The 15,399-nt window shown below is 37.9% G+C and overlaps 1 protein-coding gene across 1 annotated transcript in view; it reads right to left on the minus strand.

The window, feature by feature from the left end:
* Positions 1–945: 945 nt before the first annotated feature.
* CEP135 (centrosomal protein 135) overlaps positions 946–15,399 on the minus strand; it is a 73,166-nt gene continuing 58,712 nt past the window's right edge. The window contains exons 22-26 of the mRNA XM_028100749.2: positions 12,392–12,601; positions 11,147–11,349; positions 9,948–10,052; positions 7,339–7,451; positions 946–1,209 (exon numbers count right to left, since the gene is read on the minus strand). Coding sequence (XP_027956550.2) covers positions 7,349–7,451; positions 9,948–10,052; positions 11,147–11,349; positions 12,392–12,601 — 621 coding nt within the window. The 3' untranslated portion in view covers positions 946–1,209; positions 7,339–7,348. The remainder of the gene's footprint in view (positions 1,210–7,338; positions 7,452–9,947; positions 10,053–11,146; positions 11,350–12,391; positions 12,602–15,399) is intronic.

Genomic DNA, 15,399 nt, shown 5'->3' on the forward strand with positions numbered 1-15,399 from the left:
GGAAACAAAACGTATCATAAATAACTGCTCTTCAACTTTCCTATGTTTGTTCTTAAGTTCTTCTTTTTCAATTATAATGAAATCTGCAGAGAACAGAGAATTTTCTTCAAATGTGTATGGTTCAAACACGATTAGTTTTTGTATCTGACATTCTATTTTGTACTTCTGTTCTTCTATTGATGTATGTGTATATCTAAATTCCTTAAAATTACAACTTTGGAAATTAATTGTAAAAAGTTGTTTTCTATTTAACATGCCACAGTTCAGTGTTTACTACTATTCTGCAAGACTCATAAATTACAACACACAGGTTTAGAAGCAAAAATCTGCTATTATTGAATGTATGTTGGCATTTTAACAAAATACTATATTTACTCCATATACTTTTATACTCTGAGATTTTCAATTAATACAGGGAGGAATTTTATTTACTGAAAAAGTGTCCCAAATTTCTGTTCTACTGTCTTACAAAATTCTGAATGCATTTAGTTTGATTTTGATAGAATTTGTATTAAATGAAAAGTCCATGTGATAACCAAAATAATATACTGTATATAATATATAAATGCATCTTTTCCATCACAGTTCTTCGAGTGAGCAATAACAAATTACATATGGTAATCATTATTTTATCAAGACCTCTACTATTTTAAGAATAGACCTGAATATATTATCCTTGATGACAGACAACATACTGGTGAATAATTAATTTTACATTTAGAAGAAAAAAGTTAAGTGAGAGAACAGAGCATCAAAGTTGATAATACTTATGTGAATGCATTAAAGATATGGGTTATAAACACAGGCATGAAAACTAAAACACTCTGTTAGAAGTACTGTAAGAATATTTATATACACATTCATTATGAAAAAGATTATTAAAGCATAATGTGAACAATACATTATATTAATTCACAGTATAAACATACACTTTGAGGAGTAATTTAAGTCAGGAATAGTATAAATACAGATAGAACATTAGTTAGCACTATTAATACATATTTTGTTGTCATATATATAAAATATACACATAGATATGGCTCTTTTAAACCAAATTTTTTACATAAATATTCACTGATTTAAATAAAAGTTGACAGAGGTAGAATTTGTGTCAATGTTCATGATTTTCAGGAACAAGTACTTCAAATATTTCATTACTGTTCTGTCCTTCAAAAAACCCGTATAGCTAACTCGCTGGTAGCCATCATTCTGAAAAAGAGGGGACAGGAAAGATGAGTTAAGAGAAAAATGACAAATAAAATTACTTAGAACATTCACAAAAAACTGAGATTGTTTTCAGTTTTAACTGAAATTGTAGTCTCCAATAAAGCCTTTGCCCATAATCAAGTTATAGTTAATAGCTCAGAAGTACTGCTCTATACTTCAAAAAGATATTCCCCTCAAACCACCAAAGTACATCAAAGTATATGAGGACTAAATGAATAGTGAAAAGAAAGGGATAACACAGCATGTTAACAGAAAAATCACTCAAAATGAGGAACAATATGACATTTAGGATAATATACAAGTACTGTAAATTGTGTTGTCTGAGTCTTAAAACAGCATAGTATGGATAGTCAAATACTTTTCCAAATTTTTTAACCTTATGTGCTATCTAATCAGCCTCCCAATTAAAACACACACACACACACAAATATGAAAAATTCCACAGTGGAAACACTGAGAAAGTAATCTAAGTAAATCATGGAATATCCATGTGATGAACTGTTACATAATGGTTTTAAAATAGCATTTTTGAAAATACTTTTAATGGTAAGAATAGCTGCTCTCAACAATTTATTGAGGGGGGAAAACCCCAAAGAACAAAACAAAACAAAAAATAGGATAAAAACTATTTCGAGTATGATCTCTATTAGAATTATGTCTATGAATGTGTGTGTATATTTATTACACATCAAACACAAGAAGGAAGCATATACCAAAATGATAATTGCTAATTTCTCTGGGTTGTAGGATTAAAAGTGATTTTGATTTGTACATCCATCTTCATAACAGCCAAATGACAGAAGCAACTCAAGTTATCTATCAACTCATGAATGGATAAACAAAACGTGGTGTATCCATACAACAGAATATTGTTCAGCCTCAAAAAAGACAGAAATTCTGACACATGCTCCAACTTGGATGAACCCTGAAAACACTGTAAGTCACAAAAAGGACAAATACTGTATGATTCCAATTATATGAGGTAAACAGAGTAGTCAAATTCATAGAGACAGAAATTTGTAATGGTGGTTGCCAGGAGCTGGGGGGGAGGGAAGGATGGGGAGTTAATGTTTAATGGGTAAAGAGTTTCAGTTGAAGAAGATAAAAAAGTTCTGGAGATGGACAGTGGACATTGTTTTTGCATAATAATGTGAATATACTAATTGCCAGAGAAATGCACACTTAAAAATGGTTAAAATGATACATTTGATGTTATATTTTATCACAATAAAAAAATGTTAAAAAAAGTGATTTTGGTTTCCTTCTTTATATTTTTGTATTTTATGTTTTCTCAGTGAGGATATATTAAACACAGACCTACCATATGACCCAGAAACTCTGTTCTTAGGTACTCCCAAATGATCTGAAAACAGGGACTAAAACAGATACCATACACCAATGTTCATAGCAGCATTATTCACAATAGTAGGAGGTGAAAACAATCCAGGTGTCCATCAACTGATGAGTAGATAAACAAAATGTGGCACAAACACACAAAGGAATATTATTCAACCATAAAAAAGAATCAAGTTCTGACACACGCTACAACATAGATGAACCCTGAAAACATGATCCTAAGTGAAACAAGCCCAACACAAAAGGACAAATATAGTATGATTTCACTTACATGAAAATCCAGAATAGGCAAATTCATAGAAAAGTAGATTACAGAATTCCAGGGCCTAGGGAGGTAAAGTCAGGTGACTGGAGAGTTATTACCTAACGGATACAGAGTTTCTGGTTGGGGTGATGAAAAAGTTTTGGAAATAGTGGTTTTGGCTGTACAATGCCAAATGCTGAAGTTAATGCCACTGAGTTGTACACTTTCAAAATAGTTAAGACGGCAAAATTCACGTTATATATATTTTATCGCAATTAAAAGTTTTGGGATGCCTGGCTGGCTCAGTCGGTGGAACAGGTGACTCTCGATCTCGGGGTTGTGAGTTTGAGCCCCATGTTGGGTGTAGATATTACTTAAAAATAAAAAAATCTTTAAAGCAAAACAAAACAGGGGCGCCTGGGTGGCTCAGTCGTTAAGTGTCTGCCTTTGGCTCAGGTCATGATCCTAGGGTCCTGGGATCGAGCACTGCATGGGGCTCCCTGCTCAGCGGGAAGCCTGCTTGCCCTTTCCCACTCCCCCTGCTTGTGTTCCCTCTCTCGCTGTCTCTCTCTGTCAAAAAATAAATAAAATCTTTAAAAAAAACAAAAACAAAAACTTAAAAAAACTTCTAATTCAGCTGTAGAGACTGCTGAAATCCAGTATGTTCTGTATCAGTGGTTCTTTTTTTTAAAGATTTATTTATTTATTTTGAGAGACTGAGAATGAGAGAGAAAGCACACGAGAGGGAGGAGGGTCAGAGGGAGAAGCAGACTCCCCGCCGAGCTGGGAGCCTGATGCGGGACTCGATCCCGGGACTCCAGGATCATGACCTGAGCCGAAGGCAGTCGCTTAACCGACTGAGCCACCCAGGCGCCCTATATCAGTGGTTCTTAAAGTAGAATCTGGGGATCTCTGGGAGTCCCCAAGACCCTTTTTGGGGGTCTTATAAGGTAAAGCCTACTTTCATAAAACTAAAGAATTATTTGTTTTTTCACTCTACTATCTCATGGGTGTACAGCAGAGTTTTCTAGAGGCCACAGGATGTAAAAGGCCAGGTAGTAAATATTTTAGATTTGTGGGCCACGGGGTCTCCATTAAAACTACTCAATTCAGCCACTGTAGAAAGCAGTCTTACGCAATATGTATACAGGTGTGGCTATGCTCCAATAAAGCTAAATTTACAAAAATAGGCAGTGGAGTACAGTTGGCTCACAGACCTTAGCTTACCAATCCCTGATCTAAAATGTAGCTGTGAATCTAGTATGAGAAAATGTATGCGTCACAGCTGTTACAAGGCTTTATAAGGAGAAGCTGAACCTCCATCTAATCACATTCAAATTAATACAGCAGAGCTTTGAAGTTCTGAGGACACAGTGTTTGCAGCCAGCATGGAGAAGTGGTCTTCAAAGTGAAAAGAGGAAAATACACGTTCTAATCAAACAAACAAACACACACAAAAGCACAGCAATCAGGCATCATTTAAACCTAGGTCTTACAGGGGTGCGTGGGTGGCTCAGTTGTTAAGCATCTGCCTTCAGCTCAGGTCATGATCCCAGGGTCCTGGGATCAAGCCCCACAATGAGCCCCACATCGGGCTCCCCACTCGGCAGGAAGCCTGCTTCTCCCTCTCCCACTCCCTCTGCTTGTGTTCCTGCTCTTGCTATGTCTCTCTCAAACAAATAAATAAAATCTTAAAAAAAAAACAAAACAGGGGCACCTGGGTGGCTCAGTCATTAAGCGTCTGCCTTTGGCTCAGGTCATGATCCCAGGGTCCTAGGATCGAGCCCCACATCGGGCTCCCTGCTCCGCGGGAAGCCTGCTTCTCCCTCTCCCACTCCCGCTGCTTGTGTTCCCTCTCTCGCTGTGTCTCTCTGTCAAATAAATAAATAAAATCTTTAAAAAAAAAACAAAAAACCCCAACAAACCTAGGTCCTACAAATACCAATAAACCCTGGGGGCATCAGTATATTAAAGTATAGCACATAATTAACATACATAATGAGGATTCTGAGTCATCGAAGAAATGCTTAATTATCTTCTATATACTTCTATTTAAAAAGACAAAGAAATGCGTATTTTTTAAAAAGACTGACTTTACTCTTTTGGTCAGGGAGCTTGCATTTTTCAGTCACCTACCTTTCAAGCCCTGGGTCTGACATACTTCTTTCCCATTCATTCCCATCTCCAGTGAATCAGCACATCCCTTTGGCCCTTCCTCTGTCAAATGTATCCTAGCTCTTTACAACCACTCTGCTATAGCTACTTAAGTTTGAGCATCTGCATGTCCAGTGACCAAACAACCTCAGTCCTGAGTGTATACCCAAAGGAAGTGCACATGTCTGTTCACCTACAGGTACTAGAATGTTCATCATAACTCTGTAAGAGCCCAAACTGTAAATTAGCAAAAGCCCATCAACAATGGAGTGCGTACACACAACGCAGCAACAAGACTGAACAGCCTACAAATACACACAATGGTACGAATGAATCTCACAAATATACTGTGGAAGAAAAGAAGCCAGAAATGTATGATTTCATTTAAAAAATGTCCAAAAACAGGCAAAAGAAATCTATGTTTTTAAAAGACAGGACAGTTACTTCTGGAGCAGGGCTTACGACCAGGAGAGAGCCCGAGAGAGATAGGTTTTGTTTCTTGGTCTGGGTATAGGTTATACATAGGTGTGTTCTATTTGTGAAAACTGAGCTGTATACTAGGATATGGCACTTTTCTGTATATATATTACAATTTGTTTTTTAAAATCTGTCCTACCTTATTCTTAATCTCAGGAACAAACTGAGGGTTGCTGGAGTGGTCGGGGGTGGGAGGGAGGGGGTGGCTGGGTGATAGACATTGGGGAAGATATGTGCTACGGTGAGCGCTGTGAATTGTGTAAGACTGTTGAATCACAGATCTGAAACAAATAACGCAACATATTTTAAGAAAAAAGAAAAAGAAGAAGATAGCAGGAGAGGAAGAATGAAGGGGAGTAAGTCAGAGGGGGAGACGAACCAGGAGAGATGATGGACTCTGAAACACAAACTGAGGTTTCTAGAGGGGAGGAGGGTAGGGGGATGGGTTAGCCTGGTGATGGGTATTAAAGAGGGCACGTTCTGCATGGAGCACTGGGTGTTATGAACAAACAATGAATCATGGAACACTACACCCAAACAAATTATGTAATATATGGTGATTAACATAACAATAAAAAAATTAAAAAAAAAATAAAATCTGTCCTACCTTTCAATATTATTATACAGATCCTGAACTGAGTATACTGTTCATTTCATACCTCTTTCTGGTCTCCCTCTGATTTCCACCCTCCCCCAATATGGCCCAAATATGAAGTTGATCCACCAGGAGCAGTTCTTTCATCTTAATCCCTCCCTTGTATTCATCCTATACACAGAAGGACCTTCAATGGCTCCCCTTGACTCACAGAATCAAGACTACATAGAATCTCTAATTTTGCCTCACATTCAATATGTCCTGTATGTTCCACTCTACCTTCCATGCCTTCTTCCCTCATCATTTTCCAACCTGCCAATCCTGTCAGATTGAGTCTACTGTGCCATGTGCATTACTATTTGTACATCTTTGTCTATACTTCTATCACCTATTATTTGTACCTTGAATTTGGCACTTCATCAAATGTGATATCTCATACTGTCATTTAGTGTTCTGTTGTGGATGTCTTCTCTTTTTTAAAATGAGGTATAGGGCGCGTGGGTGGCTCAGTTGGTTAAGCGACTGCCTTCGGCTCAGGTCATGATCTTGGAGTCCCAGGATCGAGTCCCGCGTCGGGCTCCCTGCTCGGCAGGGAGTCTGCTTCTCCCTCTGACCCTCTTCCCTCTCGTGCTCTCTATCTCTCATTCTCTCTCTCTCAAATAAATAAATAAAATCTTAAAAAAAAAATGAGGTATAATTTACATACAATAAAAGAATGAACTAACGTTCAGGTCACTGAGTTTTTACAATCATATATACCCATGTAATCATCACCAAAATACAGAACATTCCATTACCTCACAAAGTTCCCCTGACCACCTTTTCTTTTTTTTTTAAAGATTTATTTATTTGACAGAGAGAGAGAGAGAGAGAGAGAGAGCGAGAGAGGCAACACAAGCAGGGGGAGTGGGAGAGGGAGAAGCAGGCCTCCTGCTAAGCAGGGCGTCCGATGCGGGGCTCGATCCCAGAACCTTGGGATCATGATCTGAGCCGAAGGCAGACGCTTAACAACTGAGCCACCCACGTTCTGCATGGAGCACTGGGTGTTATGAACAAACAATGAATCATGGAACACTGCACCAAAAACTAATGATGTAATATATGGTGATTAACATAACAATAAAAAAATTAAAAAAAAAAACAAAAAAAAAAAACAACTGAGCCACCCAGGCGCCCCTCCTGACCACCTTTGTAGGCAATTTCCCCTCCTCCCATGCGGAAAACTACTTTCTGAATTTTTATAACTACGGATTAATTTTGCTTGTCCTTGGTGTTACATACATACCTTCTGATAATTAACAGTTTATATGTTCAGGAGAATGTAAAGGAGACCTCAGAGTAGAACAAAGGGGTGGTGTGGGAAGACCATGGCGACGCATCTCTTGGATTGCTCGTTCTCTGTCAGTAAAGAACAAATAAGAGATTATACCAAAAAGTGGAATACAAATATAAGCTGCTGTAATTGTTACTGGGTGATTAAATAACTTCTCAATTAATTAATGTGTATTTCTACTAAATTTAAATCCTATGTCCTTATATAATTTTTAAGTACTGAATAAAAGATTCCAATTAAAGGAATATGTACCATAAGAGGTTGTTCAAAGCCTCCCTGAATAGAGATTTTCAAAGTTGGCTGGCTCCCTCCTCTACCCCACCCCGCTTCCTTTCCCACCTCCTCTTGCACATAAACCTAGCCTCCTTCCTAACAACTCCCAAACATCAGAAGTGAAATCACTATGTTCTCTGTTATGGTCTCCTTCCCTGTGTCTGAGTTGGCCCCACAAAGAATGGTGACTGTGTTGCTACCTCTTTTGTGGGCTATTCTGTCTCTGGCCTAGACTTTCTGCCTTATGTTCTTCAGTGTCCAGGATTTCTACCCAGTTGGGTGTTTCACAAACTTTTTTTCATTATTACCCCCTAAAGAAACTTTTTAAGATATTCCCTCCTCCCAAATTAGCTACCTCTCCCCATGAAATTTTAATACATAGATATGCTATTTATGTACTGAAGCCCTTTAGAGGGCTATAAATCATTGTAATACCTAAAGTTTTTTTTTTTTTTTTTTTTGCCACTCTCTATTCCCCCAAGAACCAATATTGTTCCCTGGGTGGTGTAAGAATGTATAATCTAGTTGGATGGTAAGGAAAAGGAGACGTGGTCATGCCAGCCAAGGTTTCTTTGGGGACCAGGGGCAATGGAAAAAGAATTAATGGGGTTAACGGTCTTATAACCCTAGGCAAAAGAGGGCTTGATTTAGGGCCCTTGGATTTAAGAGAATTTAAATCATCATTAGGAAATGGAAATCATCATGTATGTACAGTTTAGCACACTGAGAAACTAAATCTTCCCAATTACGAGAAATTAGTAACACTGCTTTTATGACACTGATGCATTTCTTCATTACTCAGGTTTCATTTCTCTTTAAAATCACAGATATTTCCTAGCAAATTCTGTCTATACTCCAAATAGCATATCACTCAAAGTTCTGATGCCAATGGATAATAAAGAACTCAAAAAATTGACCTGATAAGCAATTTTACCAACTATTTGAGAATGAAATCTCAGGAATGTTGATGTCTATGGTATTAACATAGCAAGAAAGAGTAATGGAGGGGCGCCTGGGTGGCTCAGACATTAAGCATCTGCCTTCAGCTCAGGTCATGATCCCAGGGTCCTAGGATCGAGTCACGCATTGGGATCCTTATTCCGCGGGAAGCCTGCTTCTCCTTCCCCAATACCCCCTGCTTGTGTTCCCTCTCTCGCTGTGTCTCTCTCTGTCAAATAAATAAATAAAATCTTAGGAAAAAAAAAGGAATGGAAGAAAAGTAACTTAAGTGATTTGCAAACTAGATTTTGATTTTAGCTGTGAAAGCAGGTCTCATTTCTCTTTGTAACACTTGGGGATTCAAATTCTCAATGTAACAAAGCAAATGAACTGAAATATAAGTGAGTATGAAAATTACTAAGCTATAGGGAATATACTGTATATAAGAGCATGGGATATAAAATTAGATCTGCCTTTCCTTCATTTTAATTAGTTATAATTAATTAATTTTTAAGTAGGCTCCATGTCCAGCATGGAGCCCAATGCAGGGTTTGAACTCGTAACACTGAGATCAAGAATCTGAGCTGAGATCAAGAGTCAGATGCTTAACCGATCGAGCCACCCAGGCGCCCATTTAATTTGTATTTATTTTTTAAATTCAAGTATAATTAACATACATATGTTAGTTTCAGGTGTACAAGATATACCTTGATTTTAGTTTTGGCTCTACCATTTACTATTTATGTGACTTTGGTTTCCTCTAACATAGGCATAATAATAGATTACTGGTATATGGTATCTGGCACATATTTATCAATTTTTTTTTTTTAAGATTTTATTTACTTATTTGTCAGAGAGAGAGCACAAGCAGGGGGAGTGGCAGGCAGAGGGAGAAGCAGGCTCCCCGCTGAGCATGGAGCCCAATGTGGGACTCGATCCCAGGACCCTGGGATCATGACCTGACTGAATCACTCAGGAGCCCTTATCAGTTGTTCTTATGATTATCATCCCTTTTGTTGATGATCTACATTTAGAGTTTCCTATTGGACCACATTGTTTTGGGTTCTTGTAGAGTCCTTGCTACCTTGCTGATTCCCTATCTATACTCTTTCAAATAATGCCCTGAGAAATGCTACAGAAAACATTGAGACAATACTTGCTACTTTATTTACTATAAGGATATTATCTTCCACAACACTTGTTGCCTTTTTAGGAAGAAGTATCAGAAGAAATTTACTTTTGTATAGATGCTAAAAGGAAGTTGTCTCTTTTTAAGCTATATTAAATCCTTTTTGAAATAGGATAGGGAATAAATAAAAACACTGTCCAGTGCTAAGAATTTTTCTTACCGTTCGTATCTTTCAGTTGAAATCTGCCTTTTCAGAGCGTCGTGATCGGTTTGTAATTGTGTCACTTTAGCCCGAAGCATGGTGTTTTCCCGGCCTTGACTAGTTCTTAAAAACACATTTTAAAAATCAAAGAAATAAGTAACAAATATGCTGTTTTGTAATCAAGTACTATGGATTTTTGTTTTTGTTATTAATAAATACAAATGGAGGTGATACTTCAGGACAAAAAAAGAAAAGAACAAGACTTTTTAACACAAATTTTCTCAACTTCAGGAGCTTATTTTCTTCAGGGGCTTCTATCACTAAGTTTTCCTTTTCATTCATTCATTCATCTTATTTCTTTAACAAACATTTAAACTGAGCTTCCAGTATGTGCTGGGCACTGCAGCAATGGTGGAAATATAAATTTGAACAAGACATGAATTATAACATCAAGATGTAAAGTATCTTTGTTGACTCTTTCTTGACTCCTGCCTCAGAAAGAGAAATATTTTTTTCTTTTCTTTTTTTTTTTAAGATTTTATTTATTTGACAGAGAGAGAAAGAGCGCACAAGCAGGCGGAGTGGCAGACAGGGGGAGAAACAGGCTCCCTGCCCAAAAGAGAGCCTGATGTGGGGTTCGATCCCAGGACCCTAGGATCATGACCTGAGCCATGCTTAACCGACTGAGCCACCCAGGTGCCCCGAAAGAGAAATATTTCTTAACTTCTTCTAAAACTGTTCCGCTTGTACTATCTACTCTGGGTTTCTTCCCCTCTTCCATCAAGTATGTCCAAACCTGTCCATCTAAAAGACTGTCCATCTAAAAGACTATCATCAATCTCCTAAAAGGTAATATCACACAGTCTTTTTGAAGTCTTTTTCCTAGTCCACAGCAAGAGACACAGACAGCTCTCCCCATCCTGAAATGCTCTCTCCTTTGCTGACTCCTCTTTGTTCCTCAAATTTAGACATTTTTCTAAAGTTCATTCATTCAATTTCATGGGTGCCATCTCTATGGTGAAGATAGACAAATCTACATTTCCAAACACAATGTCTCTCCTGAACTAAACCCCTGAATTCCAAAAGCAGCCACCACGTAAGTAAGATATTTTGGTTTTGTACCACATTACACACTTCCCTCCCCCTCTCCCACCAAAAATTGAAAAATTATTTTTGACAAGCTGTTTTCTTTACATAGGTTGATTTATGGCACTTACAATTTGCTTTCTGAAAGGGTTAACTTCTCTTTAAGTAGCTGAATTTCTGTATCCTTCTCGTGGGATGTTAAATGAGAATGAAATTCCTTATCTCTATTTGTAGCCAACAATGATTCAAGGTTTTTAATTGTATGTCTCTCACTTGACAGTTGTTTTTTTAACAGTTCTGCTTCTGATTTTGTATTTTCTAATTCCGCCATGACCTACAGGGAAAACAAAGGAAGATTACTTCAGTAGAATTTTAGACTTGTTCTGAAAAATTACTTGCAGAGCTATACATCCATCAGTTATTTATTTTGGGTACCAGTTAAAGATTTTAGAACCATTTTTTTAAGTGTAAGAAAATCATCTTATTTTCAAAATAATTTTTGCTATTTTCAGTAAGGGCTTATTTGCTACAATACCTACTCCAGCCCTCAAATAGTTTTCATTCACACTACCTTGTCAAGAGACGGTCATTAACATAAAATCCTAAAATGTGGCCAATCTTATCAGCAAGGAAGCCCTTCTGATCTATTTCGTGTCCTCTGACAACTGAGCTTCTCAGTACCCGAAAATAAACATCCTACTAAATGAATGAAAACTGAAAACACCTATGTTTGAAAACACACACTGGGTTGTTTAAAGTAATGCCTCAGTTTGAGAATGGGAAGTTCCAGCTAACTAGACTTTTAAAATTAACTAAGATTTAAATGTCTTGGGATTTTTTTTTAAGATTTTATTGATTTATTTGAGATACAGCATGTGAGGAGGTGGGGGCAAAGGGAGAGGGAGAAGCAGACTCCCCGCTGAGCAGGAAGCCAACTTGGGGCTTGATCCCAGGACCCGGAGATCATGACCTGAGCCGAAGGCAGTTGCTTAACCAACTCAGCCTCCCAGGTGCCCCAAAATGTCTTGGGATTTTTATCAGAAAAACTACTCCATTATGAAGTAATAAACAGCTCAATCCATCATTTAAATCTTACCTTCAAACAGAGAAAAGAAATGTACTGGGATAGGCTCCTATTCTATAATAAGAAGACTCCTATTTTCCTAAATACCCATCTACTCCAAAATGGAGAGCACCTCATTTCATCACGATGTTTGCCAGAAAAATCCTGGCAAAGAATCTAGTTGTCAAAATCCTGTAGTCAAAAGTAACTCCTTAAAGGGGAACAAAAAGGGGCAGTGCATGATAAAGTAAAACAATGAGGGGAGGGCTTAATAAAACAATGTGCTACAAAACAAAATCTTTTCAGTTCTTACCCTCTCTAACTCCAGGCTTTTGGAATTCAGTTGTTGGGTCATGATATCTTTGCCTGAATCAAGCTTAATGCAAAGTTCTCTAAGAGACGACAGATCATTCAACACCACCGCTTTTGCATCTTCTTGATGTCTCAGTTCTTCTTCTAATCTAGACATGGCTTTTGCCATTGATGAGATCTGAGATTCATAAGCATGATGTGCATTTATGTGCTGAAAGTAGAAAAAGAAACCGACAAAAAGTTGAAATAACCCAATAATTTTAAAGGCTTGAGTCTGTGCAGCCACGACCTCCCTTTATGCAAATATGAGAGCCAATTTTTGCATATTTTAAGATACTCTCAGGAAGCTGCCTGCTATTTAAAGGTGGCCTATTATGCTTAACCAAATGAACTGTATATAATTATTAATCACAGTACCTAAGTACCTCATGTATATATTTGGAAGATGCAAAGATGAAAATTATTGTTTTAGGGTGAACAAGAGGGATCTTTGAAGTTAGGTTAAATTTTATCTTTATAAATTGTTATAATACCCTCTCAAGAAAAAGTAACATATATAATCACTCCTTAGCTGTCTTTAAATTTTAAATTTCAAAATGGAGTTTGCTTTAAAACGAAATACGTGAAGTTGTATTTAAATTTAATTTAACCTAATAGTAATAAACAACTTTATAAGACTTTAATAACTGAAATAATAAAGTTTGAAATACTGATACAGATCTTTTTCTAGAATAGTCCACATTTTAAGTTTCTCAATTTAAATTGAGTGATAAATACAAGCTGATATAAACTCTACTCTAGAGGTTTTTTTTTTTTTTAATATTTTATTTATTTATTTATTTGACAGAGAGAGACATCGAGAGAGGGAACACAAGCAGGGGCAGAGAGAGAGGGAGAAGCAGGCTTCCTGCTGAGCAGGGAGCCTGATGCAGGGCTCGATCCCAGGGCCCTGGGATCATGACCTGAGCTGAAGGCAGACGCTTAACGACTGAGCCACCCAGGTGCCCCTCTACTCTAGAGTTTAATAAGACTTCCATACTTGAAAAATAAAATTATTTTAATAAGTAATAATGAAATAAGTTGACATTAAAAATCTAACTGTGCTGTGAAGATTTAATAAATTTCAACAGTTACATAAAAGTAAATATTTGGATTTTCCAAGTTAATGAATTTAAAATCAAAGTTCCCTAAACCTAAATATGTAAAAGGAATTTTATATACCACATAAAAACATAAACAATGACATAGAACAAAAAATTAAAGAACAGTTTCTTCTGAGAATTTTTCTGAAGGTTGAAAGCATTCCTTCAGTTACTATACTCTTAATAAGAAAACTCAGAGAGATAGGATAGTTTCCTAGCACTGCTGCAACCAATCCCTGCAAATTACTGGGTGGTTTTAAACAACAGTAATTTCTTGTCACAATTCTGGAGGTTACAAGTCTGAAATTTAGACGTTAGCAGAGCTGGCTTCTTCTGGAGGTTCTAAGAGAGAATCTATTCCATGCCTCTCCCCCAACTTCTGGTGGCTGCTAGCAATCCTTAGTGTTCCTTGCCTTGTAGACACTTCACTCCAGTCTCTGCCTGTCTTCATCTGGTGTTCTCCCTTGCATCTTCTGTTCCAGATTGTTCCAGTCGTTGGATTACGGCCTGCCCTGGTCCAGTATGACCACATCTTACCTTGATTATAATTGCAAAAACCTTATTTCCGAAAAAGGCCACATTCACAGGTGCTGGGGGTCAGGATTTCAACATAACTTAAGGCCCATAATTCTGTCCACCCTTTAGCTCCCCAAAATTCATGTCCTTCCTTTGTGCAAAATATAGTCACTCCATGCCAAAATCCTAGCATCAATTCTAAGTCCAAAATCTCATCTAAGCATCATCTAAATCAGATATAGGTAAGACTCTGAGTATGGTCCATCCAGGGGCAAAACTACTCTCCTTCCCGAGATCTGTGACACTGCTAAACAAGTTATTTGCTTCCAAAAACAATAGCGAAACAAGCACAGAATAGACATGCCCACTCTGAAAGCGGGAAAAGAGAAGGAATGAAAGGGTTACTAGTCCAAAGTAAGTCTGCAACCAAGCAAGGAAAATTCCATTCAGTTTTAAGGCCTAAGAATAATTATCTGTGCCCTGATGGTCTGTCTTCTGGGCCTGCTAGGGTGGTCCCACCTTCTCAACCCTCAGCTACAGCCCCACCCTCCTGGCCCTCAGGGGCAGTGGCCTTGCACTCTGGAACCAAGAAGGCAATATCCCCTGGGCCTGTGGTGACAACAGCAGCCCTGTCAGCCTTTGAGCTACCTAGAGCCACTCTTCCTTTTTCTCTAAGGAGAACTGGTATTTTTAGTCAAGTAACTCTACTAGCCTGTTTTCTGCTGGTAGGATCCCAGATGTTCAACAGCCTTCCTTCGTTTCACCTTGTTTCTGTCCCTGTCAGTACAAGCTGGCAGTATTCTCCTGAGATGACTGACTGGCCACGTGAGTCACAGACATAATCTGTTCACAGAGGGGCTGTGGAGCCACACACTTGGCCCTGTCTCCAGAGCACAGTCTGGATAGGCTAAGAATTTTCCAAATCACCAAGACCTGGTTCCATTTTTCCTCCTGAATTTTAAGTCTAGTATACTTAACATACAGTGTTATATTAGCTCCAGGTGTACAATATAGTGACCCAACAACTCTGTACATTACTCAGTGCTCTCCATGGTATGTGTCCTCTGAGTCCCCTTCACCTGTTTCACCCCTCCCCCCACCCACCTCCCCTCTGGTGACCAGCAGCTTGTTCTCTAGAGTTAAGAGTCTGTTTTCTTGTTTGTCTCTTTTTTTCTTTGTTCATTTGTTTTGTTTCTTAAATTCCATATATGCGTGAGATCATATGGTATTTGTCTTTCTCATTTTGCTTAGCATTATACCCTCTAGATCCATCCATGTTGTTGTAAATGGCAAGAATGAAAAGATTTGTTCTTTGTTATGGCTGAGTAATATTTCATTGTGAGTGCAAGCG

The sequence above is a fragment of the Eumetopias jubatus genome, unplaced genomic scaffold (assembly GCF_037043125.1).
Source record: "Eumetopias jubatus isolate StellerSeaLion01/CBP00866 unplaced genomic scaffold, mEumJub1_p1.0 scaffold_2, whole genome shotgun sequence".
Taxonomy (NCBI): domain Eukaryota; kingdom Metazoa; phylum Chordata; class Mammalia; order Carnivora; family Otariidae; genus Eumetopias; species Eumetopias jubatus.